General features: G+C 43.2%; 3 protein-coding genes across 7 annotated transcripts in view; 2 read left to right on the forward strand and 1 right to left on the reverse strand.

The window, feature by feature from the left end:
* Window positions 1-183: 183 nt before the first annotated feature.
* On the forward strand, window positions 184-4,920 carry mthfd2 (methylenetetrahydrofolate dehydrogenase (NADP+ dependent) 2, methenyltetrahydrofolate cyclohydrolase). Its single transcript, XM_085294479.1, has 8 exons — window positions 184-381; window positions 1,933-2,117; window positions 2,260-2,382; window positions 2,664-2,816; window positions 2,905-3,012; window positions 3,094-3,186; window positions 3,284-3,409; window positions 4,225-4,920. Exons 1-8 carry the CDS (start codon window positions 302-304, stop codon window positions 4,371-4,373), a joined length of 1,017 nt encoding a protein of 338 aa, XP_085150605.1. The 5' UTR covers window positions 184-301; the 3' UTR covers window positions 4,374-4,920.
* A 938-nt stretch (window positions 4,921-5,858) lies between these two features.
* On the forward strand, window positions 5,859-8,725 carry arl6ip4 (ADP-ribosylation factor-like 6 interacting protein 4). The gene is made up of 5 exons (XM_085294481.1): window positions 5,859-6,183; window positions 6,259-6,582; window positions 7,735-7,852; window positions 7,952-8,021; window positions 8,102-8,725. Exons 1-5 carry the CDS (start codon window positions 6,021-6,023, stop codon window positions 8,156-8,158), a joined length of 732 nt encoding a protein of 243 aa, XP_085150607.1. The 5' UTR covers window positions 5,859-6,020; the 3' UTR covers window positions 8,159-8,725.
* Window positions 8,726-8,777: 52 nt separating this feature from the next.
* Window positions 8,778-23,953, reverse strand: part of LOC146562583 (membrane-associated phosphatidylinositol transfer protein 2-like) — a 43,483-nt gene continuing 28,307 nt past the window's right edge. Inside the window, exons 8-27 of one of the 5 annotated variants that reach the window (XM_085294474.1) lie at window positions 22,921-23,025; window positions 22,782-22,846; window positions 22,491-22,562; window positions 21,630-21,874; window positions 20,445-20,634; window positions 20,133-20,252; window positions 19,730-19,944; window positions 19,426-19,601; window positions 19,090-19,260; window positions 17,921-18,073; window positions 16,827-16,991; window positions 15,664-15,951; window positions 14,967-15,115; window positions 14,771-14,887; window positions 14,171-14,287; window positions 13,493-13,641; window positions 13,170-13,319; window positions 12,888-13,068; window positions 12,606-12,734; window positions 8,778-12,472 (exon numbers count right to left, since the gene is read on the reverse strand). In XM_085294474.1, coding sequence (XP_085150600.1) covers window positions 12,089-12,472; window positions 12,606-12,734; window positions 12,888-13,068; window positions 13,170-13,319; window positions 13,493-13,641; window positions 14,171-14,287; window positions 14,771-14,887; window positions 14,967-15,115; window positions 15,664-15,951; window positions 16,827-16,991; window positions 17,921-18,073; window positions 19,090-19,260; window positions 19,426-19,601; window positions 19,730-19,944; window positions 20,133-20,252; window positions 20,445-20,634; window positions 21,630-21,874; window positions 22,491-22,562; window positions 22,782-22,846; window positions 22,921-23,025 — 3,341 coding nt within the window. In that variant the 3' untranslated portion in view covers window positions 8,778-12,088. The remainder of the gene's footprint in view (window positions 12,473-12,605; window positions 12,735-12,887; window positions 13,069-13,169; window positions 13,320-13,492; window positions 13,642-14,170; window positions 14,288-14,770; window positions 14,888-14,966; window positions 15,116-15,663; window positions 15,952-16,826; window positions 16,992-17,920; window positions 18,074-19,089; window positions 19,261-19,425; window positions 19,602-19,729; window positions 19,945-20,132; window positions 20,253-20,444; window positions 20,635-21,629; window positions 21,875-22,490; window positions 22,563-22,781; window positions 22,847-22,920; window positions 23,026-23,953) is intronic. The other 4 variants (XM_085294475.1, XM_085294476.1, XM_085294477.1 and 1 more) reach the window with 4 other exon arrangements.

Consider the following 23,953-nt stretch of genomic DNA (forward strand, 5'->3'; position numbering starts at 1 on the left):
GTGGAAACTGTACGTGAAAAATACCTTTAAAGCTCTAAAAACGACAACAATTCTGACCTGGTACCGCTCATGAACTTCCACGCCTGTGCCACGCAGGGCTGCTGTAAAGGGGCAGGGCTCTGGTATCCGCAGCGGAGGGCTGGTGGTGACTGATAGCAGTGACGTAGGCAGCTTGCACGAGCGGGGGGAGGTGTTTAAAGCCGCTCTGCTCCTCTTCCTCCTTCCCAGCCTCTCTCCGTCAGACCCAGGCTTTCGTAACCGGCGCTGTAGCTGTGTCTCGTCTTCTGTGAGCCGGTGAGAAATGGCAGCGCTCAGGACTCTCAGGAAACTGTGCCAGCACACACAGCACCAAGTCTGTAAACTGCACACGTCCGCCTCGAGGTGAGTCTCCTCCGCACATCTGCTGCGATCTGAGCGGCTTTAACGGTCATTTTACGACCTCTGAGGCGGCTCTGTTACCTCACTCGGTGGGAGTGTTTGCTTCTTTTTTGTTTGTTTTTTTCGTGTGCCCACTTGTTTGTAGGCTTTTGTGTACGCGGATGAGGTCGCTGGGTTTTATTCTGCCGGCTTTTATTGTTTTATTGCACTAAACGTCCTCAGTGGAACACATTTCGCAGCGCCCCCAGCGTCAAGCCGGTAATATTGCAGGTGTAGATGAGGTGGGGGGGCTGGCTGATGAAATCTGTGTGAATGCTTGCACCCAGTGGCAGGCTTCAGGTGGAGTTCGAGATTTAGTTGTGCACACCTGGGGAAAAATGAAGACGCAGGGCAGATCTGATCACATGGTCTGTAAAACCTGATAACACGCTGAGAGTAATGCTGCAGCAGCCAGTCAGCAAGTGTCTGCATGTGCAGGTATTTATTGGAAACGTGCTGAGTGCAGTATGACTACATGCAATTAACTAATCTTTCTCACACACACACACACACACACACACACACACACACACACACACACACACACACACACACACACACACACACACACAAAAAACTACTCCTAAATCTCGTGGGTCCTGCACATGATCTGCGTGATTTATAAAGACACAAGGCTGATAATTTAGTGTGTGTGTGATTATCTTACATCACTGCTTGTGAAATTAGATCTGGTGGGATCACGTTACTTCAAGTTAATTTCATTTATATGCCAGGAAAATTTATGCAAACTCAGCTGCGAGAGGTACTAGTGCTGTGTTATCATGTGCAGAGTAAACGATTATGAACATGAGTGATTCAAACATTTGTAAAGAGAGATCTTTCCTCAGCCTGTCGGGGGATTTGAACTTCTATTAGCCCTGTAACCTCGACACATTGCGTCTGGGACCTGATACACTGGTCCCAGTGATTCTCCCCAAAACACTCAATCCTTTTCTCTGAGGATTTAATTACTTTGGACAGGATAAAAGTGACGGTTACATCACTGTTGATGGCTCATTACTCTTCAGTTATTAGCCCCTGCGCTCTGCTTGTCATTATATAACGGAGAACCATCTTTGACACTTGTGTAAAGAGGACAAAACGGTGCGGCGGCCGTCTGTACAGTCCTAAATACTGTACATGAGTTTTAACCATCGAATATCTCTGACCGTGCCTGATGGTTAGACGCTCAAAGAGCCTGACTTTCCTTGCTTGTTTCTACCAGTTTACTATACATATTGAAACATAAGTGGTAGTAAAGCATGTGGCCCAGTCTAATGTCTAATTTTAGAGGCTAGAACTGGTGCTTGGATTAAGGTTGAGATGAGTTTACATGAGTCCTAGTTGAAAGAATTTTGGCTTAGCTTTGGCGCCGCAGTGCTGTTATTTGTGCCATGTTGGCCAACGCTTTTCAATAAAGCTGTGTACAAATCTGTCAGGAATTAAACAATGAATCCCAGCATCTTGATGCCCAATAACTTGTCTTCTGACCACAATTGTCTCGCCAACTCCCAGGCAGGAGGCGGTGGTCATCTCAGGAAAGAAACTCGCACGGCAAATTAGGGATGAGGTCCGGGCCGACTTAGAGGAATGGGTCTCAACCGGCCACCGAAGACCCCATCTGAGTGTTATTCTCGTGGGAGACAACCCAGCCAGCCACTCCTACGTCCTGAACAAGACACGGGCTGCGGCTGATGTCGGTAGGTGTTTGGGGGGGGTTCTTTCTTTTTCCCCTTTTTTTTTTTTTTTTTTTTTTTTTTTTTAAAAGGCTGGGGTGCACATTCCTCATACGTGTGATTGGCAAAACTGCAAATGTTCGCCTGTGTGTTCGACCTCCCACAGGAATCTCAAGTGAGACGATTCTCAAGCACACGAACATCAGTGAGGAGGAGTTACTGGACTTGATCGATAAACTCAACACCGACCCCCGCGTGGACGGTCTACTGGTACAGCTGCCTTTGCCAGGTACAGAAAAACTGGGAAATCCTGCATTGGGAGTCGGGTTTGCGTACGTGTGCGTGGTGTCTAGAAATCCAGTATGACGGCTGAATGCAAGCTTTGGTGAACGTGTGTTTGCAGCGCCTACGTTGGAGCAGAAAACTGCCCACCTGCCTTCTGTCTCTTGCTTGGATTTTCTTTCATGCTGGAGGCAGAATTTGCTCTGAGAAACTGAATTTGACCTTATCACCGTGAGCAGAACGAGTTGATGAAGTTGTTTTGACTGTAACTCCCTTTTCTTTGGACAGAACACATCGATGAGCGTGCAGTTTGCAATGCAGTTTCCCCAACCAAGGATGTGGACGGTTTCCACGTGGTCAACGTGGGCCGCATGTGCCTGGATCAGTCCACCATGCTCCCTGCCACTCCCTGGGGTGTTTGGGAAATTATTAAACGCACAGGTAACTATAGTGACCACCTTCTTCCTCTCAGACTCTTCAACAGCATTTTAACCCTATCTAAAAGATTGCAAATTTTCTTATCTTCCAGGTATTCCTACTTTTGGGAAGAATGTCGTGGTTGCCGGACGCTCCAAGAACGTGGGCATGCCCATCGCCATGTTGCTGCACACAGACGGCCGTCACGAGAGGCCCGGAGGTAGGACAGGATGTGTGCGCGCATTGCTGGGTGATAAAACAAAAGCGTGTGCACCCCTAACACCTCTGTTCTCTGTGGCAGGTGACGCTACAGTCACAATTTCTCACCGATACACTCCAAAGGATCAACTTCGCCAACACACTAAAATTGCTGACATCATTGTGGCTGCCGCAGGTTTGTTGGTTGGCTTGTTTGTTAATCTTTTTTGTCTTTTTGCTGTACTTCACTAACTGTACTCTTTGTGCGTGTGTGCACGTTATTGACCTTTCAGGGATTCCAAACCTCATCACTGCAGACATGATCAAAGAGGGAGCAGCTGTGATCGACGTCGGAATAAACAGAGTGCAGGACCCCGTCACTGGAAAGAGCCGACTGGTTGGGGATGTGGATTTTGAAGGTAAGGCTTGAGAGGGAGAACATATGTGAACACCTCAGTGCTCCACACAGGCATTTAAAATTGTGTTCCAATAAAACGTACTACAGGCAACCTTTTTCAACTCCCCTGCGCACGCTCTGTAACAGCTGTATCCTATTACAGTACCACACTCAAGTTCAGTGAGCTTTTTAAAGCGACCCACTCTTTCATAAATGTTTGTAAAAGCACACTGCATGGCTTTGTGCTTGATTTTTATACAGCTGTGGCAATGGGACTGAAAACGCCCAAATTCGAAGATTAAGCAGTGTGACCTGCTAGCTTTGTCGTTGTTCTGGAGCTAGATTAGTTTGTAATAGTTTCTAGAAAACATTATAATGATGTTTGTTGTTTTAATTAGATTTCTATATGTGACAATATGACACAAAATGTCAGATTTTTCCCATATTGAACACTTGCAATTCACATCCAAAAGTTAATACAACCAAGCTGGAGCTTCCTTTACATCCATGCAGATACATGCACAACTCTTTGAGTAATCCTGCTAGCAAAACGAACCAATGACGTCGCTTCCTTCATGGAGGAAAGGGAATAAATAAATGTTTGATAAACAAACATTTGGCACAGACTTATACTTTGCTTCTTGGAAGCTGAACGTGATCATGTTTCTGGAGCACATACTTGGCATCATGTTGCCTCATTACCCGTGTTATTTATAAAGTAACTTTTATGTTTAAATTATATTTATACACACGATGATGGAAGGAGGACCTGATTTCTGGAAAGTTCCATTTGGTGTATAAGGTCTTAATCGTCATACTTTTCCTGTGCACTTTCAGGTGTGAGACAGAAGGCGGGATTCATCACCCCAGTGCCAGGAGGCGTTGGCCCGATGACTGTGGCGATGCTGATGAAAAACACTGTCAAAGCAGCCAAGAATGTCCTCCTGTGTCCCCCACAGAGGATCCGCATGGCTGTTGCGTCCTAATTGGATCAAGACCACATCCCAGCAACAGTGACACATTCCACCGACGAGCCCACTCTCCACCTTCCCAACACTACCGTTATTATTTATTTATTTTTTTTACTTGGAGCAACCTGCCATGCTCCCCTTGCACATGGACTGGAAAGATGATAGCCTTATGGATCTCTTTCTGCTGATGTCGTTAACCTTTCATGACTCCAGGTCCAGCCATAATTAGACTGTTACATTCACTGATGCAGCAGCATGTTTAATGTAACAGTGTTTTCAGTATTTATCATTTGCATTGTGCAAGGTTTTAAAGAATTTTCTGAGATTATGTTATTTATTGGTACATTGACACAGTGTTTGAACATGAGTGAAACCGGGTGGTGAGGATTAGCTTGCCGGGTGACTGAAGCCTTTCTGCTGTATGTCTTTCTATTAGTTTATCCTGATGTGCAAAGGGTGATAAGGGCTAATGTCATCAGGGGCAAGTATGTATATCCGTATACAAGCTTTAAAGATTCACAATTGCCTTTGAGAAATCTTTGAAATAAATATTACAAATGTCTCCTAATGTTTTTCTGTTACTTTTTAACCGCCAAGTAAATGATGTCCGTGTTTCCTGCACTTCTTTCTAGTTCTTTTCTTTTCCTGTTTTGCTGTAACTGGATGCACCTCTCGCCTCGAGGAATGATCTTGGAGTTGAAGAGCAGTAAAGTTTGAGTTCACTGAGTTTGGCGCTCTGTCTCAGATTTACTGAATATACAAAAACTAATTAAGACTGACTGAAATCAGAAGGGAGATCTGGGGGATTTGCGTATTCACTAAAATTAAATATGTGTTTTTACTTTGTTTCAAAATGTAGCTTAAAACAAAGGACAATGACCTCAGTCTTAATTAAAATTGACAGCATACACTCAGTGGACATTATTAGGTATACTTTCCTAGCAATGGGTTGGCCCCTCTTTTTACCTTCAGAACTGCATTAATTCTTTGTGGTCAGTTACATTTATGTACATTCATTTATATAAAGTGAATAAAAAAAAAAATGAATAAATAAAAAAACTAGTAAAAAGAAGTGGATAGTTTGATAGTACTCATTACTTTTAATTTTCTGCTCTTGTGTTGAAGTTTGTCCCAGTTGCAGGGAGTTTGTTTATTTGAATAAAATTTTCAAGGAAATACTTCGTCCTGTACTTTCATTAGAGTGAAGATTTATAATTTGGGTGAGCCCCAGGGGATTTTTTTTTGGTTGTTAAGTGGGCTGTAGCAGTCTGGTATTTGGAAATGAACCAAAACAGACTGGAATTATTTAATTAATAAATATCTCAAATTAAATAAGATAATAATAACGGAATGTATTTAATAAAGATGTGTTTAAAGATGACGACACTTTGGTGTATTAGTTTGAGATGTGTAGATGACAGTGAGTCTATTACCTTGCAAAGTGTTTCATAATAAAACACTGCAACTATAATAATTGTTAATTTATTTCGATCATGTAAACAATATACAGGTACATTTAGCATTAATAATAATAATAATAATAATAATAAAAATGAAGTGGGAACTAGGTTCCTCAATCCGAGAAGGCGACGGAAGGAATTTGACGTGCACACTTCCGTGTTTGTCGTTCAGTACGGTCTGTAAACAGTTGTTCTGTGAGCCATGGACCGCAGCAGACCATCCGACAGAGCTAGCAGAGAGAAAAAACACGAGAAGAAGAAACGGAGACGATCCTCGTCCTCCTCTTCCTCCTCTCCATCATCTTCGTCTTCCTCCTCCAACAGCAGGAGTCGGAGCAGAAAGAAGACGTTGCACAGGAGCAAAGGTTGGAAAATGAAATGCTAGCATTCACAGGAAAATCAACCTCATCATTGGGTTATATTCTCTGTTTCTCCCCCAGATGAGAAAACACAAAAGAAGCGCAGAAGGCACTCGTCTTCTTCTTCCTCATCTTCCTCATCCACCCCTTCCTCCTCATCGTCGTCATCCTCGTCAAGCGATGAGAAGAAGAAGAGCGAAGCCAAGAAGAAGAAAAAGAAAAAGCAGCAGCTGAAGAAGAAGAAGGCGAAACTGAAGAAGCAGATCAAGAAGGAGAAGAAGAAGTTGAAGAAAAAGGAGAAGAAGATGAAGAAGAAGGCAGAGATAAAGCAGAGCCCAGCAGAGAAACCTCCATCCTACCTGGAGGTGTGGCAAACTGAGGAGGGGGCCGTGGAGCTCGGGCCTGGTAGGACATCACACACAACCCCACACTTCACTTCAGTGGATCAGCTGGTCACGCAAAGTCTGACACAACAAAATAACGGTGTTTTTTATATTTGATAAATCAAGAGTGGGATTTGTTTCGCAGCTTGTGAAACATAAGGACTTATTAGGACACATTACTTCCTAGTCTAAGAAGTAGTGCACTGCAGAGCAGGATAATGCTGGCAGGCCACAAAGCTGCGGGAATGAGTTGTTGAAGCTGGGTTTAGAAGAGAGGTGATGAGCAGCACCATGACCTCATTCAGAGAAAGAGCACTACAGATGTGATGTTTGCTTTGAGAGTGTCAATGGAGACGTTTAAAGGAGGTCAGAAGGAGCTGCACTCTTTCTTTATAGATCTAAATAAAGCATTTGATGGGGAGCATGAATGAGGACACCAGCGGTAGGAGTTGCAGATGGGTTCAAGGTGGAGCGAGATTACATTGGCTCTGAACCCTTCTTGTTTATAGTGGTGATGTTAACAGACGACATTGAGATCCCGTTTTTGAAGATCTTTGATTTGTAGAAAGATTGATTTTTTTTTTTTTTTTTTTTAATAATTTGACCATCACAAGTTGATTTCACAAACTGACTTGTTGGTACAGCGGCATTCTGTTACAGCACCACACTCAGGCTCTTTAGAATGACCCTTCTTTCACAAATGCTTGTAAAGAGACTGCATAGGTAGGCGTTTCTGGCACTGAAAGCACCTGGGTTTAAATTAAGAGCTGTGGCCCAATGTGTATTTCCTTTTTAGTTAACTAAAAATGTTTTGTTTTTTTTTCACATCTAGTTCATTCTGATGGTCTTGGTAAATCAAATCCCAATCAGTCTACTTGTCACTTGCATTTGTTGCCAGCCTAAATTTTAGACTAAAAGTCACTTTTCAACATTCATTCAGCATTTACTTTGTAAACTTTAAGCACTTTATCTACCTCACACATATGTTAGAATCACCATGCGTGTTTTAGGACTGTGTGAGGAAGCTCAAGTTCCTGGAGGAAAGCGCCTTTACCTTTATTAACTCAAAGTATGTAGTACCATCAATTCTGATATTCATTCTGATATCGTTATCTGGTTATTTCCCTCCTCTCTTTTTTCCAAAAATGAATCTGGTGAATTTTTGCCTCTCCAGTCATGACAGATGAGCAGAAGGCCCGTCTCTCCACTAAGAGGCCCCTCACCAAAGAGGAGTACGAAGCCAGGCAGAGCGTGATCCGCAGGGTGGTGGACCCTGAAACAGGGAGGACAAGGTAAGCAGGGGAAAGCGTGCCACAAGAGTGGGAGTTTGGAGGAAGAATTCACCCACCCTGGTTAAACTGGTGATCTTTTCCCCCTCTGCTGTCTTACAGACTGGTGAGAGGAGAGGGGGAGATCATAGAGGAGATAGTCAGCCGGGAGAAACAAAAAGACATCAACAAGGTATGACAGAAACCTTTCAGCTGTAATTGCAGTAATGTGCCGTTATAACTGTTAACAGCTAGACTTTATTCATCTCACAGCAAGCTACGAAGGGAGACGGGGATGCCTTCCAGAGAAAACTGGGCATCAACAGGTAGAAGATGTCACCTTCAGCTTCATCAGCCTGAGAGCACCTTCACTAAACAGCTCTGCAGAAAGCAACTCGTCAGTGTACTGAAATGCACTTCATATCAAATAATAGTGATAGCAAAATAATACTGTGATGCTCTCCTGAGGTACACACGGTAGAAGTCATAGTGAGCTGCTTGTAATGGCTGTCAGATGTAATCGAGTAGATAGAAAGTAGTGCCTACATAAAACTGCTGACAACAAGGATCTTACTGGGATTCTGTTATAGTAGATTTTTGATTTCAACAAAAGACATTGCTACTGATTTTCTGTAACACTGAGCTTCATAGAAAAGTTTCATTTAATTTAATTATTGTGCAAAATCTTTGCTTTAAGTAATGATTAATCCCAGATAAGCGTCCAGTTCAGCTGTCTGATATCACCTTCTCACACCACCTCATGGTTGTCTTACATTTGTATCTCAATTTTTTTTTTTTTTTTTTTTAATTTCTCTAAATAAATCTCCATTTCTTTGTGAAAGTAAAGTCTGACTTCAGTTCTTGCTCTCATAAAAAACAACAACAAAAAAACAACAACATCCTCGTTTCAACTCAGTGGGGAAGAAAAAAAAAAGCCCAAATGCCTTAGTTGTTCTTTATATGTTCTTTATACACTGTACATAAAAACACAAGGGAATGGGTAAAATGTAGTTATCCAAAACCTACAAGATACACACCCTGTACAGGTAAAATATTTTCCAAGCATGATATTGTGGTGCAGATATACAGCCTTTGAACGATAACTGTTGGAGGCGGAGCTGGAGACAGCGATGGGATTGCCTAATGTTGGTGAATTATGTCCCACTCTCTTCTTCTTCATAAATTTCCTTTAAAAAAGTCAAACAAACCAAAGTCCTGTTTAGAAAATATGGCCTCCATCTTTTCCCACAAAGTAACACGAACAACGTCCTTCAACGTGAAGTCTGTTCGGGGCGTGATCGGCGTACGTTCTCGCCGCACAATGGTCAATGTAAGGCAGTAAAACGGGAAATGTAAGGCCTCTGGTAATGTGTGTGTTGGTAGCAGAATCAAAGCGATCGTCTGCCCAGAGGTGGCAAAAACTGCACGGATCGCTTCTCTGGATTTTTAATATCCAGGCGTTTCAGATCAGGGAGCATGGTTCAGTAGCTGAAAATGTTAGATGACTGCATGTTTTCCAGGACTGACTGTCCTTTTTTTGTTTTCAAGTTACAATAAATGTACAAAGAGCTATTCTTCAACAAGCAGCTTTTTTCCTGTTCCTTTTCTTTTTTGTTTTGTTTTTTAAAGAGTTATGGCTTTAAGCCGATTCTTGTCAAGGTCAAAATGCAGAGGGACAGAAGTACAGCATGAGTCACACTCTCCTCAACCAGCTGACAAAAATATAAAATAAAATCATTGCTGATTAAAGAGGTTACAGGTGCCTTTGATCTAGGATGTCTTACGTCGTCTATTGAAAATGTGAAGTGGATGAAATGTTTAGAAACACATCTCAGCACAATACAATTCAACTGCATCACAAAGTGAAGCCTCTAAAAGGACCGCTAATTTTAAAATGACACCTCTGAAGAGGGCCAACGCAAACTGAAGGTTACATCATCTGTAAACGTGCTGTTCATTGCACTTATGTAAACCATTTGTTTTGTTACCAGGCTGACTGTTTTATAAATATTAAGTGTGTCTGTCTAGATGCCCATATATTAAAATGGAAACATCACAACAAAACAGCGTGTCTCTCTGCAGGAGAAAACCCGACAGCCAAAATTAGGGCAGTGCCGTTTTAAGGTGAGTTACCCTCTGCAATTTGACGTCTGTAGACCATGTGCCTGTTCACCTGATTGTCAATGCACTGTGACGTGTTTCCTCAACAGTCTGTAAGATCTGGTGGTGCTACTCGGGAATATTGCACGTTTCCCCCTCGTGTCTGAGCCCATATTGGTCCACTGCTGTCAGCTCTGTCTGTACATGATTACTAGAGGTACAAATAAATGTTATTTAAATGAATAAATCACAACTTTGTTTTTAAACCAGCTTTAGAAAATAAATGGCCAACGGTATTAAAGCAAAATCTTAGCTCTGTGTTCCTACTTTCAACAGCGTATTGTACAGGATTTACAATTTGCACATTTCTTTTCCTAAAGGCGCAGCAACACAGAGAAAGAGACCTTAACCTAAGGAGGATTATCTATGAGAACATTCAACACCTCATTTTACAGCTTGGGGATAAACAAGAGAGAGACAAGCCATATCCTGAACCCCCCCAAAAAAAGTTAATAACAAAAAATATTTTGACACAAGTTCTGTTGATACAACTCTGGTGATCTGAGAGATAAAATAACAGAAATACAACACTGTGCCAGGCAAAGACCTCTGAGGTTTGGTTGCTGCAACTGAAGTTTGAAGGAAAGAGGGGGAAAAAAAAACAACACATCATAGATAAAGTAATCTTAAAACACATTTTGTTCACGAAAAAAATCCATACATTTTAAAATTTCTATAGTCTTAAATAACAACAAGTATCATCAATCAATAAAGTATATCCTGAATGAGACGGTGTTTACCCCCAGAGTAAAGAAGACACTTGAAACTGATCTTCAGTGGACCAGATACCAGATCTGCACTGTAATGTAACAATTATGTACAAGCCTTGTTAAGGCATTCAACTACATACTTACACAAACTAACCCATTTATTATGTTTCTGTTTTTACACAGGAGAGCCCTCCTTTCCTCTGCATCCACAGACGGCTTATCCTTCAGCACTGCTTCACTTTGGCACTTTCCCTTACAGTACTGCTTTTCCCTATAGCAGAGCTGCACGCTACTCATTCAGGAGGGTACGGCAGCGATGGCATAAAGTGAAGTGTGAGATGCAATAAAACCCAAGAACAGTTTCAGCTGCAGCCACAGTTAAAGGGTAATTACGCGCTTTGCTTCGTGTTGCGTTACATGATTCTTCGTGTCTAAGGGGCGACCAGAAAACAAGCAGAACGGGAGTGTAAAGATGTTAACCCTCTCAGGCTCAAATTAAGTTTTTGTTGCTAATGCACAAAAGAACACCTGCAGTGGTACTTCTGAGTAAAAAAACCTCATAAAATATGTATGTGGGGTAATCAGGTTGTTAGCTTTTAACTGTTGCAAATCTGCAACGCCTGCCTTGAGAGGGTTAAATCTGTTCGGTGTTCCTTAAAAAAAGAAATCTAACAAAAATTAATTTTGGCTTCTCGATTGTTTCCGTGTGTACACTAAATTGACGAATCAGCTTCACCTGATTCTCAGCTCCGCTCTCTGACTGGAACGTACCTGATCATCGCGTTAAAAAGGACGCAGCTTTAAAACTGCTATAAACAAAGTTCGTCTCTGTAGTCGTTGTTGTGCTTGCATTGGTCACGTTAGTTGGTTACAGCTGCTACTGTAGCAACTGTGTTGTTTGCATGGGGCGTGCTTGTGTGTGTGTGTGTGTGTGTGTGTGTGTGTGTGTGTGTGTGTGTGTGTGTGTGTGTGTGTGTGTGTGTGTAAGTAACTGTCTCCATGTGCTGAAGGAGCAAAACTGACCTTGTATTCAAGACTAATAAATATTTACTAAACAGTACAAACAGCCTGGATCCCTACAATATTAGCTTTATTTGGTTGTGTGCACTTTCCCGCCTTGGGGCAACACTTCTTGAAATGTTGGTCTGTGTTATCATGAATGTTGCCTCATGCTCTGCCCATAAATATCTGTGCTGAATGTGACTGGTGTTAGTTTTTATAAAGAGTGATTTATAGCACCTGATTTTTTTTCCTTATGGTATTTTACCTATCTGGTGCAAGAAGCCAACTGCTTTCCACTGTTTGCGTTTATATTCACGTCACTTTGCGTCTCTTCCTCAGCACTGCATTTGTAAGTCACTCTCCCGAACCCTGCATCGTGTCTCCAGTCTCATTTTGAGCTGAAAACTCCTGGCTCCAGCTTGGTGCTGCTGCTGCGGCCCCAGCAGCTGGCCGTGATGCTCATGCTGCGCTGGGCCCCTCCCTGGCCGTGGCTGTGAGCGCGCTCCAGCCGCTCCCGCTCCAGCCGCTCGCTGTCTGATTGGCTCTGCGTGCGCTCCGGCCTGTTGTGGATGCTGCCCGTCGGAGAGCTGGGGGCTGGCTGAGAGGAGATGGTGCGTAACAGATGGTTCCTCTTCCTCAAGAAGTCACTGTTTGCTCCCAAGCCAAAGCTGCCTTTGCGTAGCACCATGCGTGCACTGGTGGTCTTGGCTGGCCGAGAGCGATGGTTGTACTCCAGCTGGGACAGATGAGCTGCGTATCCCTCTGTGATGAACTGTTGAAGGATCAGAGAAACAACTGTCAACTAAAAAGCAACACATTTTGCGGTGACTTGAGCTTTTACTTTAGTTTTTTTTTTTTTAATGTGAGAAGAGACTATTAACAGGATCGTTTGCAGAAAGTGATACCTGGCACTGGTGCTGCATCTTCTTAGAAGGTCTGCCAACAATGTATATTTGAGAAGAAGGGAGGCCAATGGAGGTGTAGACTGAGATGTCTTTGGTTGATCCATAGCCAGCAAAAATCTTCATGTGTGCCTGAAATCGGAGAAATTAAGACGAGAAATGTTCAATCCTGGCTTCTTCTAAACAAATGGGTACATTTTTAAAATAATAACGGGTTGTCAGCATTTGTCGCTTCGGTTCTTTATTTAAAACACTCACTGTCCCCTCTCCCATCCCCACTCTGACCTCTGTCAAAGACTTGAGGAAGTTGGCCTTGTGCCTGAGCGGGTCGTGGACCAGGCCATCGCAAAAGGAGACAATGCCATGAGGGAAGTTGTGCTGAGACAACCAGGCCACTACCCGTTGCTTCTGCATGTCTGGCCGTCCGGTCACGTAGATGATCAGATAGCCTAAATCCTGCCAGTGCCTGAAATAAGGAGAAGCAGCAGGACACACCAGATCTTAAAGTTCAATCAGGGAGAAAATATGTGAAGCCAAGAAAACAGGAGAGGTAGAGCAGCCAGCTACCTGACAACATCTACAGCTCCAGCTCGCACTTTGGGATCACTGCCCATGATCGAAACGCTGGCAGCAAATGAACCATCGATGCTGAACACTACGAACTCCGTGCTACGTGGAACAACTGTCAGGTAGCTGTCAGCGAACGTGTGGTCACCCCTGGTGAATAAAAAGAAAAAGAGTAAGGAAATGGAAACCAAAAGATTAAAGAAAAAATGAGCTGCAATAAAGTGAGCTAAAAGTCAAATGGAAACCAGGCTCTGTGAAGATAAACGGACAAAAAGCTTGAATATATAAAATACAATAACAGTTTGGTACCAGACTAATCTCACCTGACCACCATTTTAACCGGGTACACGCCGATTCCCAGACGCTTGTCCTCTGGGATGACAAAAGACACGCGCCCGCTGCTGTTGGTCACCTCGGTGTTGAAGTACACCCATTCTCCCGATGGTGGCTGGGTCATGATGTGGAGGTCGACCTGCGCAGGAATGAAAAGGAAACAAAAGCGTTTCAATGCAGCTGATCGACAGATATTTGAGTTTTTTTCATATTTCCTCAACCCAGAGGTAAAGTTGAATGAAAACAACATTGTCTTCATTTTTATGATTAAATATTTCACATTAAAAAGTTTTCTAAATGTTTCACATTATTAGTGAGTGCTCAAATGTAGGGCTCTACTAGCCAACTGGTGAATACTCTAGTAAGGCCAGTGAATGCGACATACTTGTGCTCAAGCAGTGGCTCAGATTTCAAGATGTCCTGGGTCAACAGACCAATTTTCAATAATATATCTTGAAATTTATGAAGCTAAAATTTCACAGCAATCATTATATATACCTGAACTTTGGATTGTTTGTCAAACATAAGACACATGTCTCAAATGTATGAGACTTAAAATCCACTTAGAAGTGAACTTAAAAAAAAAAAAAAAAAAAAAAAAGCTCAAACCCAGATTTCCCAGGTATCTCTAACAGCAGGTGAGCTACTAAAGACAGAAGCATGTTCACCTTCTCCCCGGCCAAAGTCACCATGTCCAGAGGGCCGTACATGAAGCGGCCTGTCAAGACCTGCTGGCCATCTTCAGTGAAGACGGCATCATTCACTCTGTGGTTGGCGGTCACGTTCTGTCAATGCAGAAGAAACAAAGGGAAAATGCTGATGTGTTGCTTTATCTTTATTTAAACATAAACAGTCTACAAATACCAACAACTTTTTTTTTTTTTTGCATATTGGTTGGAATTGGTCATTAATAATCTTTGGCTGTCGTCCAGAGTGTTGTCACGTCTCCTTCCCCTCAACCCTAACGGCAGTTACTTCCTTTTAAAAGGGAGATCTTCCTCCCCACTGTCACCCAGTGCTTGCTCATAGGGGGGGGGGGGGTCATCTGATTGTTGGACGTTTTCTCTGTATTATTGTAGGGTCTTTGCCTTGAAGCAACAGTTATTGTGATTTGGTGCTTTATTAAAATTTTAAATTGAAATGAATTTAAAAAAAGAAAAACAAAAGGGCTATTTTTTGATTTGTAACTAGATGGCAGGTATCGTAGTGTCCCCGACTAAACTTTAAAGCTCTCTGAAACAGACTTTGTTTCCAGATAAGATGCTCACCCTGATCTTCACGTGAGTCCTCTTGCGGAGCCACTTTTCTCGAGGTTTAGAGGGGGTGAATTCAGACACTTCTTTTCCATCGAGCTCCAGAATGCTTGAGTTTTCGTGCCTCATGACCTGAAAGGGGACCATTCAGTGATTCATACTGAGAATTTTTGAATAAGTCCTAACACTTTCATTATTGCTGTTTACTCACCTGCCTCAGGAGAAAAGACACAACATCAGTAGACTCCCAGTATGATGCGTGGAACAGGTGCGGTAAAGCCACTGTGGGGAAAGCTGTTAGGGCATCGGGGCAGTACAGGGCAAAGTCCAGCCGCTTTGTGCCCCACCAGCGTGCTGCAACTGCAATGGGAATGGAGTGAATAGGGTACAGAGACGTAAGATGAAACTCAAAGAGCCAGCGTGAGGTATGTGATGCCACAGAAAGGTGCAACACCCCTGATGTTATAGCAAAAAAAGAAAGAAGTTGAATTCAAATTTCAGCCACACTCATCACCAATCCCAGCAGTTCTTCAGCTACAGGAGGGAAAGGAAGGAGTTTATAATGGTTATTATCAGCAAATCCAAAGGCTGAGAACAGGAACCGATAGTTAGAGCTGATTACATGAGCAGCTGAAGGTGGTTATTTGTGTTAGTCTGCGTGTGAAAAAGATGAATGATTTTAAAAGCCCCGGCAGCATCTAGATTTATGGATTACCCCTCATCAGTGACAGTGAATGCACCTGAATCGCTGTGAATTACATTTTAGAAAAATGAAGTGAAAGGGAGGCAAAGAGGCTTTTTGGAAGAGCAGCGCTGAGTCTTTTGACTGTGGCACAAAACAGAGCAGCACATGGAAGAGAGCCGTAGCCTCACACTGATTTCAGTAGCTCCCTTCCTTATAAAAATACCTTGGTCCACTTCAGCCTGGGAGTCCAGTGAGACCAGATCAGATATAGCAAAGTCCAGCCCTGCCCGGTAGTTCTCGTACTGGCCGGTGGGACTTAGAGGTTCACTAGAGTCTGCCTCATCGTCCAGCTCTGCCGCTACGTATGCATCAGAAGATCCTGCGGCCTGGCAAGCCTTTGTTTCCTTACGGGACGTGGGAGGAGTTTTCAGGAAGAATTTGTTTTGTGATGATAGGGCGAGTAGGGACAAAAGACTGTATTTTTTGGATTGGTTAACCTGGTTTGATTCAGCTATGGGGGGAAAAACAACAGCAAAAATAACAAAAAGATAAAGAAACCATATATGATGTGATGAATACAAATTCACTTGTGACAGTTTAGGACAGCTTGGAGAGTTTTAAAAAGAGCTGCGACTATGTAAGCCCTAAAGATATATTAGGAACCGCTCAGGTAAATGGGGCAGAGTGATGCTGTTGCAGAAGAGAAACATGTCGTAATCAGTTTAAGCACATTTCCAGGGTTATACTGTGGGTGGCTGAACAGCAGTGTTCAGGCGCAGTAACATGAGGCACAAATAAATGTTCTGGTAACAGAAGTGAACGGGTGAGGGGGAGGAGGAATTCAAAGGACATTCAAACAAAGAGGAAACAGTACCGGTTATCTCAGCAAACACTGCAATAGGGAGTCGACAATGCAGGAATGGCTGAGGGAAACAGGTGTCTACATGCATCGCCACATTAATTAAATGCAGCACTCGTTCATTGCATTTACATTTAGACAGTGAGTAAGAGAAAGACAGACAGTGGAAAGTGGCTCTAAGCTGGTTTCTTCTCCGGGACTCTGATCTTGTCTTAGTTTTAACAGGAGATGGATAAATCACCTTACATGAGTCTCACTTCAATCCCAAATCTGGCAAAGCAGAAAAGAGCAAAAAGGAGCGGGACACTCAACGTGGCTGACTAGACTGTTTCTGCAGGACAGCAGGGTGTGTGTAGAGTCAGAGTGAGAGTAAATGATGTCGGGGTGTTGGAAAGAGAAACTAGGACAGATAAAAGCAGATAAAAGTTGGGCTGAATGTGAGAGAAAGCGGGAGAATTACTAGAAGAGTGTTTGTGTGAGTGGAAGGAAGAGAGAAAGAGAGACTGTTTGGTATTGAGAGCACTTACTGTTGGCTATGTTGGTGGCAGTGTAACTGTCTGCCATTCCTGAGACCTGGCTGGCAATGCTGACCTCACTGGCCCTCCGCTGGCCCCGGGAGAGGGGGCCCGTTACGGGGGATGAGGGGTACGAACTGTCCATGAAGACACCACCATGAGACTGAACAACATCCGCTATTGAGCCCAAACAAGGAGATCCCATTAGACAGAGACACAGGTAAGGGGGAACTCACGGTGACGGTTGGGGGAGGAGGGGGAATGCAGGTGAGAAATGTGACAGCAGGCGGCGAGGCCCCGGTCACATTTCTTCACCGATCAACACGTGACTGGTAAATGAAGACATTAAACACACAGTGAATGTAAAATCACAAATATCCACGTCTTCTACAGTAATATTAGTGTGTGTTATGGAGGTGATTTTTAAATTCAGAGCCTATTCTAATGTCTTGAAAATAAAATAACGTCAGAGATTTAGTAAAATCACAAGACCTCTGACTAGTATCACAAGAAGCAGCACAGGCTTCAGTCTGTTTAGCATGTACACACAGAGCTCCAAGTCCACTGCACAAACACGTCACAAGCAGCACATCAAAACCTTTTTTTGGAAATTCAAAAAAAACAGTATTAAAAAAAAAAAAAAAAAAAAAAAGGAAACAAAAAACCCTATGTCACCACAAATCAGCTAATATTACAGAGATGATGCAAATACACTGAAACCGGCCTTAAAACCGCAGCACACAAACACAGACGCTTGCATCTTCCAAACTCTGTCATGAAAATGTCTTGGCACAAAGCAAAACACAGCACCACAAGAGATGCTTAGCAGATTTGTCTCGAGTATTTCCATGACTTGATGTTCCAATTGGCTACATTTCTTTTTAAATTGTAAACCAGAAGACACGATGCCAAAAGGTCAAATATATATGTATTTATCAGTATTTGGAGACACTGAAATGACAGCATGGACATACTCAAAGAGTGTAAGAGGTGGCCTGGAATCTGAGCATCTCGACGTAATGGCGAGAGGGACGAACACAGGGACGACAGAGATACGGCGAATGAGGGTTGGGAACAGATAGAGGTGAATGGGAGAGGCTACACACACTCCATAGTGGCGGGTGTGGCTTTGAGGGAGCCCTCCTGCCAGTTTAGCACAGGTACAGGGATGCAGGTCTCACTGATGGTCTCCTGACAGCGAAGGGACAGGAGAGGCCCGCTGTCAAGCAGCAGCTGAGCGTTGCTCTGGACTGTCTCCACTACAGAGGGGGGTGGGTGGAGGGGCAGAAGTCGGGGGAGGAGGTTTTAGAGGTAGAGAGCAAGGTACACGGATATGGAGACAGGAGGCCAAGAGAGGAGGAAGGAAAGAAGACAAGGAAGACAAAAACATATGAAGCAAGAACTGAACAAGGAACAAGAGTCAAGCCCTTAGTGGAGCTCACTTTTTCCTGGACCACAGCTGCTCCTCAGAGACACAATAAGCTGACATATGACCCTGTTCTAAGATTAGAAAAAGCCTGCAATATGCTATTTATGAAATCATTTGAACTCTCTTGCCTTAACAGTGAAATTGTCTTTGAAACTTCATCGCTATAAAAAAAATGTTGGAAGGCCTGAAGATGGTCATTGGTAGCTGATCTGATGGAGGCCATGACCACCAGGGAACACAAAAACTCTGGTCTGAAGTAATTAAGAAACATCTTAACCATATTAAACATCTTTATTAACCCCGGTTTCCATCCTTACTAAGCCTCAGTTCCTGATTCAATAATGTTAGATATCTTTTTAAAAAAAAAGAAATTTCTCCTCATTAAAGATCTTATTAAATTCTGTGTGCGTTTTCTTCGAGAACATCAGACATGTAATTGTATAAACAGGGTAGGCATCCTCCGCTATAAAGATCAGTCCAAACAGAAACCACCAGTGGGACTGTGACAACACCGAGATTAATAAACTGCTTCACAAAACATGCCGAAGCACAAACAGTAGAAAAGCGTGTATTTTTCTTTCAGGCAGTGTCTACTTTGTAAATGAACTCAACGCATGCTACTAAGGCATCTTTAAGCCATCTATGGTGTGCATCCATGGGAAAAAGGACAGTGGGTTAAAATCAGCATCTGAAGCATCAGGTGATGTGATCTTAAGTGGTTGTTGCTGGGGTTTTTTTTTTAAAGGGTATTTTGCATTCGTGTGTGTGCATCCAAGACAGACGTACAAAGACTGAAAGCTTCACATTAACGTGGCCTTTCATCTATCATCTGTAAAAAGAGCTCACCCAGCAGGGCGGAGTTTCCATCTCCCAGGGGAAAGCGTTGGTAACGGGGCACGCTGAACGGAGGGAGAAGGTGAAATTTCCGCTCCAGCAGAGGTTCGAGGCGGGAGGCTGAAGGATCAGCGGGGTGGAACAGATTATAAACCTGCTGACAGGCAGGTCGTAGCTGGGCCACTAGGGGGAGAAATGAAACCAGAGACATAAGAAAGAGGAAGGGAAGAATTCAAGCATATTTTGATGACAGCCTGGTCTATAGGTGTCTATAGTAATAAGCAGATTTCCATCTGGGGCAAACCTTTCACTTTACAGATAGTACAAAGCCTGGTAATTGAAGCTCACCATCTAACATAGGGATCACAGTCTTTCTCAGGGCAAGTACCAAGCCAAGTGGAGAGCCAAAGAGGAAAAAGTCGGACACTTCGAAGTCAAATTTCCCCAGGGAGCCTCCATCCAGCATTGTGCTACTGCTCGACCTTCGGGAGGTTGTGTCGTTCCGCAGGACACTGGAATGTAAGCTGGGAGGACAACACAAAGTCACTTCCGTGCCTGGAACTAAAAATAAAACATATTCTGACAGTGCATGACAAAAGGACAAAAGAAGTTCATTCCACATAAAGAGTTTGTCCTCCCATGGACGACACACCTGGACAGGAAAGCCTGGTGCTGCTTTATGGTGTCCAGCTCGTAGGTGGAAGAGTCACTTCTCTTCCGAGGCAGCTGTCTCTTGGTGTCGTCGCCTGCGCTGGTACGTGGGATATCGATGTTGCTGCGACTGAGGTGGCGGCTGCCCTCCAAGGTTGGAGACGCTGATCCGTGTCCGCTGTTGACAATGATGCCAGGAGAGAGAAGATCCTGGTCCTGCATGGGAAATTTGTGAAAATGTGTCATTAAAACTTCCAGCACCTTAAGAAAAAAATATCAACAAATGAGCCAATTAAGAAGAACAAAACAGGTTAAAGGTGCACACAGGAGTGTTCCAGGCACTGTTTAGGATGAGCCGAGACTGTCGCCGTGCATTCATTAATGCTGGAGGATGTCTCGCTTACCTGTACGCTAATGACACTGCCCCTGCGACTGCTGTTCTGGCTCTCATTTACTGTTTGATTGCTGCTGCACAGAGCATCAAAGCCCAAGATTCCTCCCACACAGTCCCCAATGAGGCAAACCTGGAGAGTTAAAGGATGAAAAATATTTATTACATATATGCGTGGGGTTCAGGATCACCTGAAAAGACTTCCGCAGTTACACGCTGGATGTAAGGATAATGTGGCTCCAAAAAGTACAGCTGGTTCAACTCTAATGACTCCAATTCTTTATTAAACAGCATACAAGAACAACAAACCCCATCGGTATCTGACCTGGCCGGAGAAAGAAGCCCCGTCCAGAGATTTTATGAAGTCCGCATACACCTGGTTGGCTCGGAAGATGACGGTGGCCACAGCATCCTGGTACTGTGGAGAAGAGGTGGCGAGGAGAGGCAGGGCTGCCAGCGGGATGTGGTCCTGGCTGCTGGACAGACAACCTTCATCGTAGCTGTAAGGGCTCAAGCTGTGAGAACATTAGTGGATAAAAATCAAATTATGAAATTTAAAACCCAAGGCATGCACACGGGAGAATAAATAAACGCAGGAAGAGAGGACAAGAGTCACGAGCTGCACCTGGACCTCTTCCATCATAAGTAAACAGCTATCGAGCTAAAATACGGTTAGAACCACAATTTGTTTCACAAACACAATTTTTGTTGTTATTTTTAAATTACAAATCAGGATGTGGCTGAAAGGCAGACTTTGAGTTTAATTGGAGGGGTTTAACAAAGTCAGATGCATTTTTTTTTTAGGTAGGTATGGGTACGTATGGCTGCCAGTATAATTGGAGGACTTGTGTTTATTGGTGATGCGACCGCTGACAGAAGCTGCAGGATTAACTGTGAAGTGTATGGAGCTACACTCTCTGATCAGATTCAGACAAATGCTGCAAAACTGATCGGACAGTTCTTCACAGTGCAAATGGACAATGACACAAAGCAAACTGTAAGAGCAACCCAAGAGTTTCTCAGGGTACAGAAATATGATATTTTTCAATAGCGGAGTCAGTCACCTGTTCTCAGCTCAAAGGCACAGCTTTTCAGTTATTAAACAAGCAGCAACTCAAGTGTTTGTAGTAAAGGTTCACCAGAGCACTTCAACAGAAAATGTATATGGGCTCTAGATTTTAGGCAGTCACTGAGCCTTAGGATCCTTACATTTAAAATGATGTAAATTTGCCCAATTACTTTAGAGCTAAAATTAGAGACTGTAAAAAATGTCTGTAATTCCTAAACAGTTAATGAAATTCTTCATCAAACCTCTTAAATAAAAGCTGAAAGTCTACACTTCAATCACATCTTGATTGATTATCTGATTTAAACTCCACTGTGGTTGTGTAAAACCACAAGAATTCTGTCTTCATCCAATAAATTATGAACCTAACTGCACACAAACCTTCAATGATTATCCATGAGGTTTTGAGCCTGCAGAGAAATGTGTGCATGCGCGTGCTCTTACTTGGACACTAGGGAGAAGGCCTCAGCACAGATGGCAGGGCAGGGCACCAAGCGGATGGCGATGCGTCCCAGCGCCGCAGGATAGTGAACACGCATGACTGTGTCGAAAGCCGTACTGATTGTGTTGACGTCGGCCTGCTTGCTGTTCTGGTCGCCTCCTCCGGTGTCCAGGATGTTCCCTCCGTGCAAGACCAAGATGAGCACATGGATCTTGGAGGGCTGCAGACACTGCTGGGAAGAGCTCTCCTGAGAACAGCAAATTTAATAAGCGGCGTTATGGACGGGAATGTTAAGGCACGCTATCGGGAAAATATCCAATAAAATGTTTATTCACTTCATCAGCATGACCAAAGAATACGTACTTACTGTGAGTGATAAAACAAGCAAACAAAAACAGATAAACGAGGCCTTGAAAATGGGCATCAAATCACTTTTTAACCGATTCAAAAGGTACGACTTGCAACGTTTTGCGTCCATCGTTTTGAACATGAATTACATGGCAAACTGCTTTTTATAGCCATTGAGGGGTGAGGAACCATGAAGACACATAACAGAGCCAACCTTCACCTGGACAACCGTTCAACTAACAGCAAACAACAACCATGCTTCCTGATGACAAGTTCACACTAATTAGCACAGCACAATGTGTAGTTTTGTCTTTTACTTCCAATCCAAAACTTCACATTTCCATTAAGTACAGAGGAGGGGGGAGGGGGTCGAACAGAAGGTGGTGAGGTTGAGGAGTACACATGGATTTGGGTTCGGGCTACGGCAAGGATAAGGGCAGGGGCATTTAATAGACTGGAGGTGTCTGAAGAACTGTTGTACCCCACATTGCACTGGGGCCAAAATGTTTACTTACTGACTGGTGCCTTGTTACCGTGATGGTGGGAATGGGAGAGCTATCGGCTTGGCCGCTAAGACAGCCACGCATCTGAACACAAGAGGACAGAGAGGCTCTTATCCTCCAAAGTTTAAAGCCTGATATGTTTTTTTGTTTTTTAGCAGCTAAACTCAAATTAAATCATGTCCTGAAGGAAACTTTCAGCAGATGGCTTGTAAGGGATATTTATTCCAGACATGGACGGGCATCAGAGGAGTGCGAGTTATAGGTGTGTTATTTGCATTGGCAGTCAATATGTGACACACATACCTCATCTAATCTTTCCTCGCTGGTTGCTCTTTCATAATCAACAGTCATTTCCTTGAACAGCTCACCTAGAAACACAAACACACATTTAACATCAAGTGTCATTGGGCTGTGCCTGCCCATGTAGAGGTGTTCATCATACCAGGAGTTTCCTCCGTTTCTGCAGCTTCGATCTTGTCCATGAGGTCATTGGAGTTCCACTTGGCAATCTCTTTCGGGAAGACCTCCTCTCCATCAGAGAGATCCTCTGTGAGGGGGGGGGATCAACAGATTGGTTAAAACTGTATTCACTATTCAGGGGTTTTGAATGGATTATTACACCAAGAGTTCAGATTCAGAGTGCCAGATTGCTTTATTAATCCCAAGAAAGGCCAATTTGTTTGCAGCTTACCCCGACAACCTATTCACCCAATCAAACTCACACAATGCCGTCCTTAAACACGAACCACAAACCCTGCTGCGTGTCAACAAATAATGGGATATAAAAATAAATATGCAAACAAATAAAATAGAATAACAAAGACAAACTGCTAAAAATGAACAATAAAAAAAAAAATTAATCTAAATGAACCCTGTCAGTGTCAAAGTGATCTAATAAAGAAGGGAATGAAGGAAAAGGAACCTTAGGGTTTCCTACAAGTTAACAACCTACACAAATGCACATGAAGCTTGGTGTTTCCATGTGTGATCATCCACACACAGTGAGTATACGTTGTTTTGCATTTATTGTATCACTATAATTTATTTTCTATAAACTAAAAACAGTTAACTTCCTCCATGATTACCTGCTACAAAAATTTCACTATGCGCCTTAAATTCATGCACACATATGGATGAATCATCTCACTGATCTACTGACATTAACCTGTGATTATAAAAGGACCTCAAACAGATCCTTTTTAATTCCTCTCGGGGCGATTTTTGCCAACAGCGTTCACTTTAGCTGGGTAATCAAGATTTGACCTAAAATCAAATCATGTCCTATTTATTTCTACAGCAGCTACACTACAAATAAACAGCATCAACGCAGGAAATCAAATGACAATCTTTATTTCATAACGATTTGGCTGGAATACTCACAGGGGCTTGCGGCAAGTTTTTGTAGCATCGTTCCTAACACACAAAATTTTCTGACTCGAAATCAACAGAGTCCTTTATTTCATTTGTTTCCTCAG

This window comes from Mchenga conophoros, linkage group LG12 (genome assembly GCF_057382185.1).
Source record: "Mchenga conophoros isolate Kocher_MC1m ecotype Shallow Benthic linkage group LG12, M_conophoros_male_GT1.1, whole genome shotgun sequence".
In the NCBI taxonomy this organism is placed as follows: Eukaryota; Metazoa; Chordata; class Actinopteri; order Cichliformes; family Cichlidae; genus Mchenga; species Mchenga conophoros.